At 45.5% G+C, this 21,901-nt stretch overlaps 1 protein-coding gene across 3 annotated transcripts in view; it reads right to left on the reverse strand.

Annotated features, from left to right (window-relative positions):
• Nucleotides 1-21,901, reverse strand: part of RNF220 (ring finger protein 220) — a 341,743-nt gene that overhangs the window by 132,917 nt on the left and 186,925 nt on the right. For all 3 annotated transcript variants that reach the window (XM_066622880.1, XM_066622879.1, XM_066622878.1), the window contains one exon: nucleotides 10,029-10,158. In XM_066622880.1, coding sequence (XP_066478977.1) covers nucleotides 10,029-10,158 — 130 coding nt within the window. The remainder of the gene's footprint in view (nucleotides 1-10,028; nucleotides 10,159-21,901) is intronic.

The following is a 21,901-nucleotide window of genomic DNA, read 5'->3' on the forward strand; positions in this document are numbered from 1 at the left end:
CAAACACTGTGAACTTTCTCATTTCTTTCTACTGGGATGGATTACAGAGGGGTTTTAAAAAATGAAAATAATAATAAAATAATAATTATATATATTTTAAAAAGTGCTTGTGTTGTTGAAAGCCTGGTTGCCCTTGAGTGTCTTTGGTGATGCGCAGGAGGCCTGTCATCAGCAGGACTGGGCTGAAGACAGATAAAAAAGTATCGACCGGTCGGACACACGGCTTCTGCTTTATTGATCAGGCGGGAATTTAACTTGCTGTGCATATCCACGGTGTCAGCAAGGGCCACAGGCGAAATTAAAAGTACTTGGCTTGGAGATGTCGCCATGATACGGGGGGGGGGGAGGAGGAGGAATGGGAAAAGAGGAAAGAATGAAAATTTTAAAAAGTAGATGTGGGGGGGGGGGAGCCAAGACAAATGATGAGAAAAAAGTTAGCGAATTGAAGAAGATGGGGGACCACCTGGGTCTCATTCTTACTGAGAGTGATGCTGGCTCATCTCTATCTTTAGATCTCTGCTTGGTTGTCAGGGTGCTTTTAAGGTGAGAGATTTACTATGTATTTCAATGGAGCTTTGTAAAAGAAAAAGCCCCTCACTCATAAATGTCTCTAATCTCACTTGCTCAAAGCTCTGTAAGTCCTGGAGTGTTGGCTTATTTGGAGGCACCCGTATGCTGCCTGGCCGCTTTATGTCCTTGGGCGTAAATCTAGGAGAGCAAGAGGTGAGTGCTGCGACCCTGACATGACATGTGACAACAGGACTTATTTGTGTTTTATGCACTCCATTTATTCTTCTGGGGGACGAAAAGTGCAGCTTGCATACCCCTGGGGGACTGGACTCTTGGGAGGATTCTTATGGAGGCAGAAGCAGGGAGAAGCAGTCAATTGCTGAATTACCCAGACAACTTTGTGCTATGTACTTGTTTACATGCTTCTTGTTAAGAGAAATTCCTACTGGATTGACCCAAATGGTGTTTACAGTACAGTACAAAACACCATATTTCAAGCTGGAGTGCCTTCACTAACCTTAGTCTTAAACCCAGTAGTTACACTGTATCAGATTTTGGTCTCCCCAGTGCCCTTTTTTTATGACCACAAAACAATGGAAGAGGGGCCTTCTAGTAACATTATGTGAAAACAGGATGAATAAGGAACAGAAGTATCACACATTGGATGTGCACTCAAGAGATGCTATCATTTGTGGAGCATACATGATACTTTTTGCATCACAACCACATACTTGAGCACACACCTTAATAAACATGTTTTCAGTGATTGGGTCCTTTCTCACTGTATTTAGAAGTGGGAATAATTGAACAGTGTATGTTTGGTTTTCTGTGCAAAAATAGAATACTCCATATTCGATAATTAGAAACAAAAATTCCACTTTCCATATAATTTGGCAAATATCTATGTATCTTCTAACTTTAAGTTATATCACCTACAACATTTGAATTACAGGTCCAGCCTATTTATACACAGATTTTTTTATACACGGATTTGACTCAATACGAATGGCCACTGAAAATGAGAAGGAATGTGCTGATCCCTGGAGAAGGGGGAAAATGCACCCCTTTAAAATCAGTTTAAAAAACTGAACAATCCTTTAACAATAGCCTTCTTAATGAGAGAGAGAGAGAGAGAGAGAGAGAGAGAGAGAGCGCAACTGGCTGACAAATCAATCCTTCTCTCTCCAGGCGACCCCTCCCTTCCCCCTGAGCAGGTGAAAGAAAGATACTTTGCATTGGTGAAGGGAGGAGTCAGAGTGAAGTATTTCTAAGCACCTTGAGAGAAACGGATTGTTGGATTATCGTCTTAACGACTCTTATCTTACATCACAAAAGTCAGCAAGGCTGTTTTCAAATCACAGAGACAAAGAAACTTTGTTTTTTAAATTGATTTGTTATAGTGTGCTTTTTGCCATCCACCTGAGTGCTTGGAACGGAACCCACACGAATAATTAGTCTCAACCTATATTATAGAATTTGGATTTCTTTTTGTAGGAACTGAGGGCCCAATCCTATCCAATTTTCCAGTGCTGGTGCAGCCGTGCCAATGGGACGTGTACTGCATCCTGCGGTGGTAGGATAGTCACAGAGGCCTCCTCAAGGTATGCAAACATTTGTTCCCTTATTTCAAGGTTGCATTGCAGCTGCACAGGTGCTGGAAAGTTGGATAGGATTGGGTCCTGAGTTGCCAAAGGAGCAGGGAAGGATCAAGTTGCAATAACTGGGGAAGGAGTTATGTGTTGACCACGACTCCTACCACTTGAACATTGCAAGCAATTTAAGCACCACTTTCCTTGTTTGCAATGGAGAATGCTCACGGATTGTCAATAATTTGCCACAAACATGAGGATCAGAAACCTATTAAAATGGAAGCAGAAACTCTTTGAATTCTGCCCAGAATGTGTACAGGTGAGCTCGATTCGACAACATGGTTGTAGCCTTGAAGATTTCTAGACACAGGCTGCCACCTGAACAAGGTAGGCAGAACATTTACCAACCATTGCAAAACCTAACATACTAAGGTGTATATGTGGGGAGTGGGAGAAGTTCTTGTTTGTGAAGAAATGTAAACGGAGAGACTGCATGCCTGCAAGTGCCCTAAATTGTGACATAAACAGGAAAACTTCTGCATCCACTTACAGAACAGATTTTGTTTAGATAACAGAAAATGTCTTAAGAGTGCATTCAGATGGAGGATTTTGTGAGCATCATGTTTGCTGATTAGGGCAGCTGAAACCTGCAAACTATACAGAGATTGTGCTGACCCTGCATGATGGTCACTACTGCTACTGTAAATGAACTGGCAGGATCAGCGCAGGGGACACTGCCCAATTCAGTGAGTGTAGGACAAAAGCATAACACTAAATGGTACCTTTTCCTTGGGGTATTTTCCCTTCCATTTCTGTTTCAGTGTCAGTACAGATGGGGAAAATTGGTAGAATTTGGTTCTAGGTTTTTGTGTCCTCCCTCATCAGATAATGTGCAATTCCTCCAACAAAGAGCCGACCATCTCCCAGTGAGAATGCTCATTCATTTCCATGATGCTTCAGTGTACTCCCTTGTTGGTCTTTAGATCACTGGAAAAGTCCAAGGAGGACTGTGGTGACAATGGGCTTGGAACCCAGTTGAGTGGGCCCATAAACATCCATGAGCCCTGGACATCTGCCCCACCATGCTGGATGCTGGAACTGGCCATGCCTAGATGGAGCTTAACTGTACAATTATTTTGGAAATAAACAAGGAAGTTGTACCATCTTGTCCTTTGGACATTGGGAGACTTGAGAAGCCTTTGCAAGGAATTACATATTTAGGAAGTACAGAGAATTTTGGCACAACTGGGGAGCCAGCTTAAAGGACTGTTGGGGCACTTTTCAATGTAGCAATTCTATGAATGTTCTCTCATGAGTCAGGATACCGGGTTCTGGGCGCTGGCATCTCTGTCCCCTTCGTCCTCCACCCTAGGGGTAATAATTGCCTTGTCCGGTACCCTAACCCAGGGCGATGCACAGCATAAGCAGCCACTTGGCATTCCGTGGGAGGGAGCGGATCGGTGGGGAGAGAAAGGACTGCATGCAAATTTCATTTCTGAGCCACTGGCGCTGTTTCAAGTGCCAGGAGCCTCGGAGCCCCTTCTCGGCATTACATATGTAACAGCCTCATTGAACTTGACATGTCAAATTCAGGCCATTTGTGCAAAATCTCCCTTTAATAATACCGTTTCATTTCACTCAAATGAGACTTGAATGCATGTAAAATGGAAAAGGATATTTAAGCACTAACATTAGGCAGATGTCTTGCCAGAGGCCGATTGAATATATGAGATTTTGAAGTGGTTAACACGATTTCGCTGCTCTCTCTTAGAATATGTCACCTGCCGGGCGTTTCACCCCCCTCCTTTTCCCTTTTTAAGCGAAGGATATAAATTGAAAGAAAACAAAACTACAAGCTTCAGCTTGGAGGAGATTAACTCCGTCCACGCTGGCATGTCCTTCTGAAAAACAAACAAACCTCTATCTTACCTTCATAAGGCAGTTTAGGAGGACATCCTTACAGACTGGATACAGCTATAATGGCAGTGCTTTGTGGCAAGGTAGATACTAGGCAGTGCTAATAAAAATGTATTGGAAAAAGCCTTAGAGATCATGTAGTCCACACCCTGCATAGTCAGGATCCCTTGGCCTAAACTATCCCTGATGCATGCCCATTTAGCTCTCTTCTAGGGATTGTCAAGTGCTTTTCCCAACCATAATGTGATATGCACTCCACTCATTATTAAAAGCTATCATGTGCAGAGATAGCAATGGTGCAGAAAGATAGGGGTTGACTGAAGAGGCTATTTGAGCAACAGGCTGGGGGAGGCAGACAACTGCATGATGTGCCCCCACAACCCATGCCCACATCTTTCCTCCTCCAGCATAGCTGAAGAATGAGGTAACCAATGCTGCTGCCTCCACCACCTTGAGACTGTTGCTGCTTCTACCACTTCCTTTAAATTGCTTGGATGGGGAGGATGCTGGGAGTAGAGGCTCCACTTCCAGGATCCTTCCCAACTGGCCAAGTTAAAAGCAGCAGCAGCAGCAGCAGCAGCAGCAAAAGAGAAGACTGAGGCAGCTGTGATGAATGAGATGGTGCACAAGCACAATGGCAGCGGGCAGCAGAATGTGACACTACTTTGGACAACAGCTTGGGCCGGGCCAGCTTGCTACAAGGGGATGGCCACACTCCTTTGCACTTCCCATTTAAAAAAAAAAACACCACACAGGCACAAAAAGTGAGTGACACCACAGCTAGTGGAAGAAGAGGAAGAGTGTTGTGGCAGTTAATTGACTTAGGCTACAATTAGAAACAGGGCTACAGGGCCAGCAAGGCAGCTGGGATCTAATATTATATATAATGGCCAAATCCTATGGGGCCTCTACACCACCAGAACTAGCATTCCAGCAGCATGGCGTGCTTTATAGCTGTTGCAAAAGGCAACACACCATAAAGCGCACTGGGCCACCATTTCAAGCAGTGTGTAGTCACAGCCGCATGCCAGCAGAGCCAAGATCAGCCGCAGCATCCTTAAATCAGTGCAGGGGGGGCAGGAAGGAGCTGAGAAGAACCCAGGGTGGGAAGGGAGGGCATATGGAGGCCAGGAATGGGAAGGTACCAGCATAGTGGTGCAGTTGATCTCCTAACCCCCTTCCTAGTCACAATTTACCTTCCCAGGGCCACTTGGACTTGTGCCAGTAATATCGCTGGCACAGGTCCAATTAGACCCATAGGGCAGTGGAGGCTGCCCAAGGCAACAAATGTTCCTGTACTCAGAGGAAACCCTGGGACTGCCACCCTGCAGGATACAATGAGCACTCAAATGGTGCAGCTGCATCAGTGGTGTTTAAATAGGATCAGGCTGTGAGACAGGGCTAATTAAGCAAGAAATTTTTTAAAATCTAAAACCTTTAGAACTTCATAAAATGGTGCACATCACAAGCATCTAAAGACAGTTGTGTCACTCCAAGTTTGCGTCACATGCTTAAAAGGACCAAGACTGAATTTTTTACCCATACTACAGAGGACAAACCTACTCTGACAGAGCAATCAGTTATCCTTGGATAATAACTGATCTGTTCACACAAGTAAAGGTTGAATCAGAAGCTGAAGTGCGTTAACAGAAAGTCAGCAGTAATCATAGTTAAACTCAGAAACTCTTTATCCACATTTCTTTTACTTTGGGGCAAGGCCACCCTATCCATGAGGCCAACTGAAGTTGTTGTCTCAGGGACCAGATATTTTTTTGGAGGAGGGGGGGGAAGAGACCCATCTTTTTCTGCCTACTTGCCTGCACTGCTTCTCCTTCTCCTTCCGGTCCCTTAATTGGGAAAGGAAAAGAGGGGCAGAGAGGAAGAGGAAATGAGGGAAGAGAGTGCTAAGCAGAGTATCAGAGAGAGGGATAAGCAGAGGCTGATACGTAATCGGGTACGAGGGGGCAGTATTTGGCATGATGCTCCAAGCATCAGGAGGAGTTGGGCCAGCCTTGTTTTGGGGTATGAAATCATACATCTAAAGTCCTAGGGCACTGTCTGAAGGCAGACACCTTGCCAAAGCTAAGAAGGTCCCAGTCTTATAACAGCATGGTGGGGAGAACACTTGTGAACACTGTGCACTGCTTTAAGTTCCATGATGAAAGAAAAATTGGTTATAAATGCAAGTAATAAATATCATATAAATTGTACTGAAAAGTTATGCCTGGTGAGTGGAATCTACAATTCCATTGCCAGGCCAATCCTATCTTGTTCTGGTACAGGCAGGCCAAATGCTTGTGCTGTATCCAGCGTGAGATAGGGCACCAAAGTGGCTTAGCCAGAGGTAAGGGGAAACTCTTCCCCTTACCCCCAGGTAAGCCGCCACAGCCCCTATGGGTCTCCTCGGACTTGTGCTACCTCCTGAAGTGGTGCAAGTCCAAGGAGAGCAGAGTGGTTTGCAGCTACTCCATGCTGATTGGAAACAGGGGTTGGAATCTGGCATAACAGCAGGATCCCAGTCCTGCCTCCCGCTCCCCACTGCCCACCCATGGGTCCACCTTCCACCCACATTCCCCTGCCCACCCCAGAGCCTTGTGTCAGCCAAACTTGGCCGATGCAAGGCTCACTCCATGAACTGCCACAAGGTTGGATGCAGCCTTTATGCATGTTTGTGACCCTCCTAGGCTGGTGCAAGGGACTTGCGCCAGCCTAACATGAGGTTAGGATTGCGCCCTGTGAAACACAGTAACCAGTCACACCAAGCAAAGATGTAACATTCTCAAGTGCCTTGGTAATATACCTAAAAGGCTTGTGTTTCAGACTGATAGCCCTAAAATAATTACTTCTAAATCTTGACCATGTACCCAAGGCTTTAGAGGCCATGGAACAAGTAGGATTTTTCTGGTCTGCAATGTCCTCATGAATACAGGAGTTAAATGTTCGGGAGCAAAGTCCTAATCATGCAAGGCACGGTCATCATTCACTCTGGTGCCCTATTGTGAAGAGGCAAAGGGGCAACCTTTATGTGGGCCATGAAGAGAGGAGGCTGCTTTTCCCTCTCCTGGTCACAGGAGAGATTTTTTCCCCCTGAATGTTAATGTATTATTTGAATGAAAAATCTGTGCTAGGTGCATCCTTTTTAAAAGCATTTATTAAAGATAATTCTCCTTGGCAAGGAAGATTCTCACTCTTCCCAGGAAGCTTTTCCCATACCCTATGATAAGCAACATCTGCTGGACCATTTTGGTAATGACTGAAGTTTGGCATGGAGCTAGGCTGGGCTCCTATACTATGACCTGTCACATTTATGAGCCTACATTTATTTTTAAGTTTATTAGCTTACATGAGGATTGTTATTAGCTTCCCTTTGTCATTATGGATGGCTTTTGAGCATCCTAAGTTATTTCTGGGGACAGGGTCGCAAGCCAGAAGGGTGGTGCCCAAAAGCACCTCTTTCTAACTCGGTGGAATTTGTGTTAAACAGAAACAAGTTCAGAGAAGGGATCATTTATCCACCATGTTCCATTGGAGGGAGCCCCGAACCCCAGTTTCCAGGGAGCTCAAAAGCAGCTTGACATTTAGGGTGGCTAGTTCCTATTGCTTGACTGGGGCAGGATATGCAAGCAGCAGATGATTAGCCCCTAGGGCCTGATCTGTGGAGGAGATTGAGCGCTATCTATCGCAGCACGGTAGGAGTCATTAGTTAATAATTAATAAAGACCCTGCTATTGCTCTTCCCCACGCATGCAGCCGGAGCGGGCGAGAGCTAGGAGTGAGCTGTCTCCCCCTTTAACTGCCGTGGTTATTTAAAGGAATAATGCCATTCTTTTTCATTTGTCAGCTGGCCCACAATGGCCCTTGTCAGCCTTTATGATTTAGTGTTTCCTTTCCTTTCCCATTAAACGCCACCTTCCTCCCCCCTTCCCTGCTACCCGCCTCACGCCAGCCACAGGCTGCTCTCGGCCAGCTCCTCTCCAAGACTAGCCTAGCTCTTTCCACAGGCTCCTCTAAGCGCTAATTGCTTCTGTTCATTTAAACCTGTTCGTTAATTTGCTGTGGCCCTTTATTAAGTTGGATGCAGCCCAAATTACACCATAAATTATGCGCACAAGGGAACTGGGTGTCGAGGGGGATAAATGGCTTGGCTGTTGCCTTTTTCTCCCTCTCCCACCCATCCAAGAAGTGGCAGATTCTGGCTCAGTACTTGATACCACACGGGCAATGGATCTGGGAGGTCTTGGGCCAGCCCAAGATTCAGTAGGCCCCTATCTACCTTGGATAAACTCACTCCTTACACCTGCATCCAATAAGACTTTGTTATGTTTGAGAAAAGACCCCCAGGCTAAGCTGGGCTCTCTTTCCAAATCTTGGGGGTGGTCCATTCAGGTGCTGGAGAGCCCAAAAACTAGTTGTTCCCTGCTTCCTGCTGTTCCCAGTCACCTGATGACATCACCTCACTGCCAATGGCAGCCCAATCCCTTTCTTCACCTTTTAATGACCGGGGAATTCATTAATAATTGAAATAAACACGCTCTCTCCCAGGCTGCAGTTTTATTAAAGGAAGGCCAGGGATCTGCCAACCCTTGGCTGCAGCGATTTCCTAAATAACTGCTAGCAGTTAAAATGCAATTAATTTTTTTTTTTTTAAAACAGAGGACTTTTGCTGTGCTGGTGAAAGCAGCAGGCAACTGAGAGGCAGCCTTAGGGCAAGTGGCAGCCCCCTGGGAGGTGGGTTGGTGGACTCTACCTTTGTGTCCACATGTTAACCTTTTCTCTGCTGAAGTGGTGGGGTGGGATACCTGAGAAAAAGGGTGCTGGTTGTTTAGAAGTAGCATGAAGTATGGGGGAATAGGCGGAATCTGGAAAAGCATTAACCAAGCTCTTTGATAATGTCATTTTCCTGATTGATAACATCCCACAACCAGCGGCATAGATACAGGAGGGCAGCAGGGTAAGTACCGCAGGTGCTGCAATGTGCTGTGTAAGTGGCCCCTCCTACTTGCCATCAAAGCAATTCTGAGCAGTGAAGGATCTCCTGAGCATTGCCATTTGCTGCCCAGAATGGCTCCAACAGCAAGTGAAAGGGGCCATTTACACGGCATGTTCTGGTGCCTGCAGTACGCACTGAGCCACTGCCCCAGTAGCTACGGCACTACACAAAACCTTGATTTTGCAATGGAGTAAGGCTGAAAGAAAGGCCCAGAAAAGAGAAAGAAAAATAAGGGATGTCGTTGGGCAGTAGAGAACTTGTATGTTAAGTAAAGTGAATACTGGGAATTCCGTGGACTAATTCAGGGGTCGACAGACTTAATACTTGTAGAATCTACCCTGTTTTTTTTGCTGTAGTCCCAAGGTGCACTCACTGGAGACAGGTGAAAAATAGAGGCTTAAAAAGATGGTGACCGAATTAAGGAATGGACTGCCTCTAAGCACATACTCAGCTCTGGACAATACTTTCAGTACCAGAAGTTCTGCTCACAGGCCATTCAGACAAAAAATAATAATTCCTGCTTCTCCTTTTCTGCAACTTCATTTATGAAAAAGCCTCTCCGTTGTTGCAATTATTAAAACAAGTGAGAATCGGAAACCCTTGCTGATCATCCAGAGTAGACTTCAAGCTACATTCTGCCCAACTCTGATCTGACTGGCCCGCCCTTTAAGCCCCAGAAAGCAACACTTGGCAGGGCTGGCTGAAGCATGAAGCTAAGGGCACTATCCTAACCAGGTCTACTCAGAAGTCCTATTTTGTTCAATGGGCCTTACTCTCAGGAAAATGTAATTAGGATTGCAGCCTAAGAAGGGACACAACTTAAGAAACTTAAGTTGTCCCAATAGACTTCAAGTATTTATACTCTGCATCAGGTTAAAGGGTTTTACAGATTCTCCAGTTAAGTGGTACAAGTCACTCTGGCTGTAGAAGGAAGGAGGTGGGTTGCCTTGTACTTAAGCCTCCGTTCTGGTGCCCGTAGTAAGACATGCATTTAGCAGTGAGTAGCTGCTTGATTTTCTTACCTGATGTTCAGCTGTGTTAACTTCTCCAGCTCCTGCTCCATGTGCTCTTGCAGCTCACCTGGGCGAAGCAGGACCTGACAAATGGGGCAGATGGGAGCCTGGCTGTCAAAAAGTGTTGCCTTCTTTTTACCTGTAAGGAAACAGAGGGCATAGTCTTGAGTGTCGTGCAGTCTCAGATCCATAATCTATTAGTGGCTTTTGGAGCTTGCAAATCTAAGAAATGAGGAAAATACCAACAAGCATTTGTAACTATTTAAAAGTAGCAGCTTGGTGCAAATGTTAGCAGAGCCAGCCCAAGACCTTCTGGTGCTGAAGGCAGAGCATCAAATGCTAGTACCTACCCCTTACCTGGTGATGTGCCAGCCTCTACTCCTCCTGCTTCCTGGATTGGAAAAGAAAGAGGAGGAATGGAGCAGAGTTGTAGAGGAGAGTGGTGGGGTACAGCATCTCCCACACTTGAATATCCATCACTGTCCTCTCCTCCATGCTTCTGCTTCTCTTTTGCCCCTTTTTCTTTTCCCAAGGAAGTGGCTGGTGATGGAGGTAAGTGGGAGAATGGAGATACGTCCTCCCCTTTCCCCAACAATCAGCTGCCTGTGGCAACTGTCTCAGTTGGCCTCATGAACAGGCCAACCCTGCATACTGGAAAACCACCTCCATCTGTTATGTTGGGTGCCATCCCCTGTCTGTTTCAGGATTGACTCAATGAGTCAAACACTGTTGGCTAGGCCGAAATGATCAGCTGCTCATCAGTGCTTCTTGCCTATAGAGAAGTGGCTTCCACAAGCTGCAGTAGTTGTCCTTAGTCTGAGCCATTTATTAGCTTAGATTAGGGTGTCTGATGGCAGAACAGTCAAAATGAAGAAAGGCTCATGGCTTCAGTAGTAGCTTCATCTGTGCCATCTACAAGGCTGGAGGAGATAATTCAAGGGAGGGCAGTAGGAGCCTCAGTGGAGAGAGTCATCCTTGGGGCATGGCGAAGGCAAGCCCTCTCTTCTATATCAACCAAGAAGCAAGCTGGGTAACCTTGGAACTCTCACATCACACAGCCTTTGATGGGCATTTTTCTTTATACAGTACTATGACATTACCTATCACTACCACTAGGAGGAGACAGAGGACCACAACCAATTTTGAGACCTACTTACCACTGCCAGAGGGGGCAGAGTGATAACAGTTTTGTTGTGGTTTAATGTCACCAGTACATAGGCACTAACTTCACTACACCATTTTCTTACATGCATATTACTTTCTTGTAGGAAAACTGTGCACAGAAATACATATCTAGATCACAGTTGAGCAGGCATATGTTTGCACACAGTTTTCCCCAATGAAACCAACATCCACATAGCAAAAGTATGTTTTATGAAGTGGCCCTGAATGAGGGAGATTCCCACATCATTATGGTTAACCAACATCAATATTTTACACCATAGTCCTGCAAAAGCATGTCCGTTTCGACATGCACGTTGGGGGAAGAATACTGGGCAAATCTCTCACAAAAACCCTTGACTTCCGACGAGCGGACGTCCCTCAAATGAGGAGGCTGGTTAGAAGGAGGTTGAAAGGGAAGGTAAAAAGAGTCCAATCTCTCCAGAGTGCATGGAGGCTGCTTAAAACAACAGTAATAGAGGCCCAGCGGAAGTGTATACCGCAAAGGAAGAAGGGCTCCACTAAGTCCAGGAGGGTGCCCACACGGCTAACCAACCAAGTTGGAGAGGCCATAAATGGCAAGGAAGCTTCCTTCCGTAAATGGAAGTCTTACCCTAATGAAGAGAATAAAAAGGAACATAAACTGTGGCAAAAGAAATGTAAGGAGGTGACACGGGAGGCCAAGCGAGACTATGAGGAATGCATGGCCAGCAACATTAAGGGGAATAATAAAAGCTTCTTCAAATATGTTAGAAGCAGGAAACCCGCCAGAGAAGCGGTTGGCCCTCTGGACGGTGAGGGAGGGAAAGGGGAGATAAAAGGAGAGAGATGGCAGAGAAATTAAATGAGTTCTTTGCATCTGTCTTCACGGCAGAAGACCTCGGGCAAATACCGCTGCCTGAATGGCCCCTCCTGACCAAGGAATTAAGTCAGATAGAGGCTGAAAGATGTTTCAGACCTCATTGATAAATTAAAGATCAATAAGTCACCAGGCCCTGATGACATCCACCCAAGAGTTATTAAGAAATTGAAGAATGAAGTTGCTGATCTCTTGACTAAAATATGCAACTTGTCCCTCAAAACGGACACGATGCCAGAGGATTGAAGGATAGCAAATGTCATACCAATCTTTAAAAAGGGAAAGAGGGGGGACCCGGGAAACTATAGGCCGGTCAGCCTTACATCTATACCGGGTAAGATGGTGGAATGCCTCACCAAAGATAGGATCTCAAAACATATAGACAAACAGGCCTTGCTGAGGGAGAATCAGCATGGCTTCTGTAAGGGTAAGTTTTGCCTCACAAACCTTTTAGAATTCTTTGAAAAGGTCAACAGGCATGTGGATGCGGGAGAACCCATAGACATTATATATCTGGACTTTCAGAAGGCATTCGACACGGTCCCTCTCCAAAGGTTACTGAAAAAACTCCACAGTCAGGGAATTAGAGGGCAGGTCCTCTTCTAGATTGAGAACTGGTTGAAGACCAGGAAACAGAGATTGGGTGTCAATGGGCAATTTTCACAATGGAGAGAGGTGAAAAGCAGTGTGCCCCAAGGATCTGTCCTGTGACCGGTGCTCTTCAACCTCTTCATAAATGACCTGGAGACAGGGGTGAGCAGTGAGGAGGCAAAGTTTGCAGACGACACCAAACTTTTCTGAGTGGTGAAGACCAGATGTGATTGTGAGGAGCTCCAGAAGGATCTCTCCAAACTGGCAGAATGGGCAGCAAAATGGCAGATGCGTTTCAATTGGGGCAAAAAATCAAAACTTTAGATATAGGCTGATGGGTTCTGAGCTGTCTGTGACAGATCAGGAGAGAGATCTTGGGGTGGTGGTGGACAGGTCGACGAAAGTGTTGACCCAATGTGCGGCGGCAGTAAAGAAGGCCAATTCTATGCTTGGGATCATTAGAAAAGGTATTGAGAACAAAACGGTTAATATTATAATGCCGTAGTACAAATCGATGGTAAGGCCACACCTGGAGTATTGTGTCCAGTTCTGGTTGCCACATCTCAAAAAAGACATAGTGGAAATGGAAAAGGTGCAAAAGAGAGCGACTAAGATGATTACGGGGCTGGGGCACTTTCCTTATGAGGAAAGGCTACGGCGTTTGGGCCTCTTCAGCCTAGAAAAGAGATGCCTGAGGGGGGACATGATTGAGACATACAAAATTATGCATGGGAAGGATAAAGTGGATAGAGAGATGCTCTTTACACTCTCACATAACACCAGAACTAGGGGACATTCACTGAAATTGAGTGTTGGGAGGGTTAGGACAGACAAGAAAATATTTCTTTACTCAGCATGTGGTCGGTCTGTGGAACTCCTTTCCGCAGGATGTCATGACGGCATCTGGCCTGGATGACTTTAAAAGGGGATTGGACAAATTTCTGGAGGAAAAATCCATTATGGATCCATTATCCATCCATGATGTGTGCGTGCAATCTCCTGGTTTTAGAAATGGGCTATGTCAGAATGCCAGATGCAAGGGAGGGCACCAGGATGCAGGTCTCTTGTTATCTGATGTGCTCCCTGGGGCATTTGGTGGGCCACTGTGAGATACAGGAAGCTGGACTAGATGGGCCTAAGGCCTGATCCAGTGGGGCTGTTCTTATGTTCATATGTTCTTAAGCCATCTCTGTAAAAGCAACTGACATATAAATGGGGGGGGGGGACTGAAGGCCCCAGATGCCACCTTTGGGGGGTGTAACCACTAGGGACCAAATCACTAAAATCGTGATTTGTAGGAATAATAACATCATGTTATATATCATTCGATGTGTATTTTATAACAGAATGCCATGAAAAAATCAGAGTGGAATATCTGTGTCCTATCAAAAGCTATAGCCAAATAACCAGAAAAGAAAAACACAACTGCCTTATGTCACAAAAGGTGGATTTCTTCATCTCAAAACTGACCAATGAGTCTGAGTGTTCTGAGAGCCAGCGAGGTGTTATACACAGCATGGAACCAATAAGATGTTGTTATGAGTCAGCTCCCTTTTCAGTGTATCAGAGCTAGGACTTGAACTCCTATTCAGTTGTGTGTCATCAAGTTGGTCATTTTTTTTGTTGGTTACTGATTGGTTGGGTAACCCGTACTGCTCTATAGTAAAGTAAATAAAGTTAATGGGGGTGACACTATGAGTTATCAGACCAGGTGACACCAACCCTAGTGATGCCATTGGTGGGCAGGTTGGGTGTTGTTGTACACTGGCTTAGATAACTTTTAAAGTTAATTCTAAACATTGATGGTAGACTACAGTCTATCAGTGGTTATTAACCATGATAGCTACATTGAACCTCCAGATGCAGGGACAGTATATCCAGTGACAAATCTAGTGTTTGTGTTGGGGGTGGTGGTAGCATAAGCACTATCTTAACTTCAGAGCCCAGGTCAACTAGGCAGATAGATGTGGGCTCCTAGCTGAACTTAGGCCTCTGTGGCTGAGGTTTGCTGAGTGGGTATACCTGGGATTCCACCAGGTCTTGGAGCCCAGATCTACTAGTTGGGTAGACTGGGCTCCCATTCTGACTGCCGTCTTGAGCTGCCTCTTCCAGGTGTGTAGACCTGTGCTCTGCGTTGGACTTTGGTCTCCATGGCCAAGGTTTGCTGGGCAGGTAGACAAGGGCTCCCACCCAGACTTGCAGTCCAGATTAATTTTGTCATATGGGGGGGGGGGTGTCAAAAATTATAGGCTCTGGGTGCCAAATGACTTTCATACATCACTGGCAAAAGCCATAGTCCTATAAAAGCCATAGTACTGTTCCAGCCCTGGCTGGAAGAATCTCAAAGGGAACTAAGCAGAGGCAGAAACACTTCATTTTTAAAATAACCCCTCTGTCCTACTGAACTGGAAGGGCGGATTAAGGCACAGCAACTCTCCCTGTGCTGACCTAAGGAACCTCCACTTACTGCAACAGTGGAGGAAGGAATGTGTACCTAAATCATTCCTGTATAGCAGAGCAGATGCAAATCACTAATGTAAGCCAGCAAAAGACGAAGTGGTATAGCAGCTACAGTGGCTGACTAAGATTGGCACAAATCCCCACGAGGCTACGAAGTTTATTGGGTGACCTTTGGGCCAGTCTTTCTCTCAGTCTATCTTACAGGGTTGTTGTGAGAATAAAATGGGGGGAGGGGACACCAGATATGCCACCCTCAGGTACTTTGAAGAAGAGCGAGACAAAAATGTAATAAACAATTTAAAAAATGTTATTACAAATGTAATAAAAACAATGTAAATCAACTCCCAGGGGAGGAAATAGGGATATACAGCAGGGTTCTTTATAGATATGAAGGGGTTTAACCTCCCCAATATCAAACAATTGCCTTGAATTAAATGTCATACCTGTGCTAGTTCCAAACTCACCCCATCCATGTGTGTGTGTTTTGATGGGTCAAACGAATATTAACAGAGCCAAACAAATACACAGACCCAAAGAGTTTTTGTAGGTCCAAAGGTTACCAGGCACAGAGGTATGATGAATTGCTACCAGAAATGATCTGACTGTACACAGTTTCTTTCCCTCTCTAGGGCAAATTCGGTCAGTCATGACCTGAAAAGATGGTGAGAAACTCTGAACTATCGTGAGGTGGGGATGGGGACAGCGAATTCTGAACCATTTTGAATCACTTGAGAAAAAATTCTCTACTGACCAACCACAATACATGTGAATTTTGATATACAGCAGGCAGTTATTCAGATGTCTCTATTTATTGGCTTTATAAATATTGTTTATTCCAGAGCCAATTTCTTACCTGGTTCAGAGACTTTATTGCACCCTGCATTAGAACATACAGCTAACATAAAATAAAACTCTACAGCAAACAACCAAGTTACCATAAACCAGAGGGAACCATGCAGCTTCAAGCATCAGCTCCACAGCTGTGTTAGCTGCTCTGGTCATCAGAGGGCGTTGCACACTCAGATCTGATGGCTGCTGTGAAGGGAAAACATGCTTTATAGTTTCCTATTGTCACCTAATGTGAAGCGCTCCTGCCAAATTATTTATTTATGTATTAGACATGGATCAAATTGGTTAAATCTGCACGAGATGCAGTAATGCGCCATAAAGCAGGCTGCACACAGTGCGGCCTTCTAATCAGAAGCCAAAAGGTGCCATTTTATGGCCCCAAGCGAGAAAAGCAGAGCCCAGTTAAATGGATCCCCTTGAAAGGAACAAACCTTCCCAAAGGATAAAATGTTGGCACAAGCACTTTGCTGTGGCTACATAAACGGACAGAGGAGGGAAGCACTTTATTAGGAGGGAGGGCAAGGGCTGGAATGAGTTTGGAGATAACCTTGGCACATCCTTGCCTTCCAGTTATGCATCAGGCCATGCTTCAGGGGAGCTGCCTTTCAGTGGCAGCTGCCTCATTACATAATACACCCGCTAACTGCATCATAGACCCCTTTATGGGATTAGGATATTTCTCTGAACGTACTGAGGAGGGAACATGAATTCCGTGTCCCAATTCTAGGCTTCACCCCCGCTGCAATCCACCACCATTTCTTTCCCTTCCAAATCCAAGGAGCAAATCTAGGAATGTCGGTTCCCTGATCCTACCTCTGTAAACCTTTTTAAAAATATTAGAGCAGGGTGGGGTAGTGGGGTTCTTGTATCAGGGAGCAGAAAAAAGTGAGTCTCCCCCAAGTTTCCTCTTGCAATTCAAGCATTCTTAAAGTCCCTTTCCAGGGCAGAGAAAGAGAAGGGGGAGGCAGACAGAACATGAAATGTGGATTCCTAGTCTCTTGCCCCCTCCCACCTGCTGTCATTCCTGAGCTATGCACTGTGGAGCTAAAGGAAGACAAGTGGACCATCCTGCAGAGCTCCCTCTTTTTCCTTCATACACTGATTGCTGCTGCTTTTCAATAACAGCCAAACCTAAACAATCCTCCCACTTTGACTGGGAGGGTGAGCAATCCCAGCTTCCTCTTGGAGCCTTTCCACTTTTGTGTGGTCAAAGTCCAAAATAACCCCAGAAGGTCCCCCACTGCCTTCTATTTATAACTGTAGCCCCATCAGTGTAACAATGCCGGTGTCTGAGTCCTCCCTCCTAAAACAAATAGGCAGCCTTTGAGCAAACGGGAAATCCTGCTGGATCCTGCTGTGGTCTGCATGCCTGGATGGGTAAACATGCTGCCCTCCACCCTGCAACTCGCAGTCCCCTTCCCAGAGCACTGCAAGGGCATGTAACACTCATCTGGGCTGCTTCACTATCCATCACCACTAGAAGTGATCTAGAGCCACCAGCACAATTAGCTCAGTGCTATTTAACTTTAATTGGCCTCTTTCCCATCTTCATATGGTAGAAATTTCTTCTTTACTTCTTTTCCCTGGTTTTGACAATTTGAAAATGTGGTTTTCAACAAAAAAGACATCCAATCATTGGCATACAAATGAGGGGGCCAAGGGGGCTGCAGGCCCCGGGTGCCAAGCTGCAGTGGAGTGACACCACTACTGACCAAAATCGCTCAAATTTTGGTTATTCAGAATAATACCATCATGTTATATACCAATAAATGCATAATTTACAGCAGAATGCAATGAAATAAACTGCATTGAAATATCTGTGTTCTATCAAAAGCTATAGCCAAATAACAAGAAAAGAAAAACATCATCATCATCATCAACTGTCTTATGCACAAAAAGCAGATTTCCTCAACTCAAATCTGACCAATGAGCCTGAGTGTTCTGAGAGCTAACAAGGAGTTAATATGGCACAGCATGGAACCAATAAGATGATATTATGAGTCAGCTCCCTTTTCCGTGCTATCAGAACTAATACTAGAACTCCAAATTGTGTGAATGTCATCAAATTGGCCATTTTTTTGTTGTTAGTTACTGATTGGTGGGTAACCTGTCCCCCTCTATAGTAAAATAAGTAAAAGTAAAATAAGTAAAAGTTAATGGGGGTGATACCAGGAGTTATCAGACCGGGAGACACCAAACCTAGTGATACCATTGTTGGGAAGGTTGGGTGTTGTTGTACGCTGTCTTAGGTGACTTTTAAAGCAGATTCTAAACATTGATGGTAGACTATAGTCTAACAGTGGTTATTAACCACAATAGCTACATTGAACCTCCAGCTGCAGGGGCAGTATGTCACTAAGGGTGCAATCCTAAACCGCTTTCTAGCACCAACATAAGGGTGATGAAGCTCTGAGATAAATGAACAAACATTCCCTTTGTTTGGCCGCCGAGGAAGCCGCCGTGAGTGCCACCCAACTGCAGGACAGTTGGCACAGCTATGCCAGCACTGGAAAGTGGGTTAGGATTTGGACCTGAATCAGGGATGGATCCAGTGTTTATGTTGCGGGTGTGGCTTCTGTGGCTGAAGTTTGCAAGTTCCCACCTGGACTTGCAGCTCAGATTAATTAATTTTATCATAAGGGGGCAGTGTCAAAAATTTGTGGGCCCCAGGTGCCAAAAGACCTAGCTATTCCACTGCATCCACTTAAAACAAAACAAAGCACACACGTTTTAAAACTGCAGCCCTATGCATGTTTGTTTAAGAGGCCTGTACTGCATGCCTCTAAGCCAAAAATGACAGTAAGATTTTTAATGGTTTTGCCAAAAAGCAAATTAACTCACTTGCTGATCATATCCGACATATGAAAGAGAAAATGCCCGACGCAATTGCCAGCAGAGGGCACTATTAAAGCAAAATGAGTTACAATTGCAAACTCTTCCCTAGGACAGTGGCCATAAAAGTGACCATCATTTGCTGACCTTCAATCTAAATAACTTTAAGATCATTAGGTGGCAATCCCATACATGCTTTCCTGGGAGTAAACTCCACTGAACACAGTGGGACTTTCTTGGGAGTAGATATGCACAGGATTGCACCATTAATCTACATGCTGCTAAGCGGAAAAGTTTGCAGTTAATTATAGGGGAATGGATGCATTTCAAAGGTACCAATCTATTCAAAGAGCTGCCACAGTGACTGTGTGTCAACCAGACTCCAAGAAAAAATCTGCTCCCTGACTGGCCAGGGGTGGGGGGGAGGACTCATGTAGGACCCACTGGTATAATTTTCTGTTTCTTCCCCAGTCACGCTTGTAGAAGAGTTCTGGTGAAAATGAGATAGCGGTTAAGAGCCTGGTGCCAAGCAAATAACCATGCCACCCAGTCAGTGCCAAGTCTCTGTCTACCATTGTGCCATGAGCTCCCACGCCCCCTTGTTTCAGCCAAGGTTGCAACCTCTGAGTGGCCCCTTTCAAGCTTTGTTTTTGGCAGCTGTGTTTGTGTTTGCTTGGCCTCCCTGCCTGTCCTTCCCTTCCCTTTGGCCCCTTGTAACTCAGCAGGGTTCATCTCCAATGTTTACCCTCCTTGGCATGGCTGTGCTCTCCCCTGCAGCCCTTGGCTTGCTAAGGCTGCAAAGATGAAAAGGACCAGCCACAGCCCTCTCCTGTGTGTGTGCAGACTCCCCTGGGCTCCAAAGAAATGCCTCATTCTAAGTGTTTGAAACTCAGTATTTCCTGTCCAGAAAGGAAAAAAAATACAACCTTCAACACAGAAACCACAAGACCAGCCCTGCGAAATCCGTTCACACATCACAGCCTAGCTGGATCCAGACAAAAGGAAGAACACACCTGCTAAACCACAACAGCTGTATCACCTACCGCAACTAAACCTGCATGTGAGCAAATCATGCGTCTAGAGTGGTCTTGGTCCTTACAACGCTTGCAGAAGGGTCTATAGCTACACGGGCCTTACACAGACAGTTGCACTCTGCCCCCTCCCCAGCTTTTTTATACTCCCCATTGCCACACGCAGCCTGAACTGCTGCCAGGAAAAGGCGCAGCAGATTACATGGAAGGCATAAGGGCAAAATATTCTTCATAAGGGACTTGGAAGTCATAACGATGCCCCATGGTGCAACAGAAATCACATTTATTCCAGAAGTATTCTGGAACTGACCCAGTCACTTCAGTGAGACAATGGTGGAATAAGAATTTTTGAGAATTTATTTCATTTATTATGTATTAAATTTCTACCACAATTTTCCTTCATAGACAACAGGGCAACAAAGTCTCAGGGCAACATATATGGCTCCTCCTGCTCCTGCCTCTCCCACTTTATCCTCCCTACAACTCAATAAGGTAGGCTAGACTGAGAATGACCCAGGTAGGTTATGTGGCTGAGCTGCAATTTGAATTATGCATTCAAATGTAGGCTAATCTTGGGTGTCTGATTCATTTTAAGGGCATACAAGAAATCTGGATCACTGAACTGTTCTCATCTGCTGATCTGAGGGTTGCCCTCCTCAACTCCCCTTTAAAGAAAGGGGAGGAGAAGAAAGCAGCCCTCAGATCCGCATGGAACTGTGCCGACAGTGACTGCACTCCTGCAGCCACTGTCAGCGTGGTTCCCAACCTCACAAAAAAACTGGTGGGGGAGCGGGTCACAGTGCTGCCCCCCAAAGCCTGGTGCCAGAGGCATTTGCGACTGTTGCCCACCCCAGGCACGCCACTGACTGAACACTTGAATTATAGTCGGTGCTATGCAGGTACAGTTACAATCACAGTCACACATAGTTATGTAGAAGGAAGTGCACAGTTATGTCAGGACAGAAGTGTAGCTGGGGGTGGGTGGGCAGTAAGTATGGTAGTTGCTGCCCCAAATGGCTCTGACATTGAGGGGGAAGAGCTGCTTCAACAGCATGTTGCAGCCCCTACCATACTCACTGTGTACCCCCTCAAAAAATATGGCTTGCTTCTGTACCAGAGAAACCCATATAAAAAGGATTCCTCTATGTTACACTGAGGCTGTGTTTTCACTGCAGCTTTTTTCACCTGGATACCACAGCCCCAAGGCTGAAGCCCTGTTGGAGAATCCACATGCAACTTGGTGTTATTGCTTGAGAATAAACCTCGGTATTGCTTGGTTACAGCAACATTGTCAGGAACAATGTTGCAACCCCTTCTTCAGGTACTTTGCACTTGTTTTTTCAGAGGTCTTCCGCACTGGGACAGGCTCAGGAAGCAGGGCAGGTGCAACACAGTTAATATGTTTGCTCTGTGGACTTCTTGGGTTTCAATGGCTGTAGTAGTGTCCCCAGTGCACTACCGATCTGCAGTGATTACACACAGTGCTCCAGGCCAAGGACACTAAGCTTCAGAAGAAAAACAGATCCGTAGGTGCTTTGCATAGGAGCTATTTGAAAGCCAATGTCTTGTGACAACATACCCTTAATTTTCAGTAACTAAGGCTGTTTTCCAGTCAAACAGCAAAGCAAATCAATTTCACTCTTGCTCTCCTGCATTTCATAAACATGTGTCTGCCCTAACAAATCCACCCAAATCATTTACTCAGAAACGCCCCAGAATAAATGAGCAGCCCTCTCCCCATGCGAGAGACCTGTTGCCTGACAGGTTGCACGGGAGCCTGGTGGCAGGAACATAATGGAAACGCTGACACAGCCTCGGGCCTGTAATCAAGCGCCTGAAGTTTCCCTGGCGATTGTTCTCTCCACAGTGATGGGCCTGCTGTTATTTCTGTACTGATAGCAGGTATCTGCTGTGACAAGTTGCCTTTCCTTCCAGCTCAGAAAACAATCATACTGAGAAAGCCCCACATTAGCTATGGAGCAACCAAATACTGCTTCTGCTCCCAGAGAAAGAGGCAACGACCACCCAGGAGTACAAGGGGGATATCCAATTGGGATTTTTGCTTTCTTTGGGGATCTGATGTATTTGCATAAGTGTCT

This window comes from Tiliqua scincoides, chromosome 4 (assembly GCF_035046505.1).
Source record: "Tiliqua scincoides isolate rTilSci1 chromosome 4, rTilSci1.hap2, whole genome shotgun sequence".
Taxonomy (NCBI): Eukaryota; Metazoa; Chordata; class Lepidosauria; order Squamata; family Scincidae; genus Tiliqua; species Tiliqua scincoides.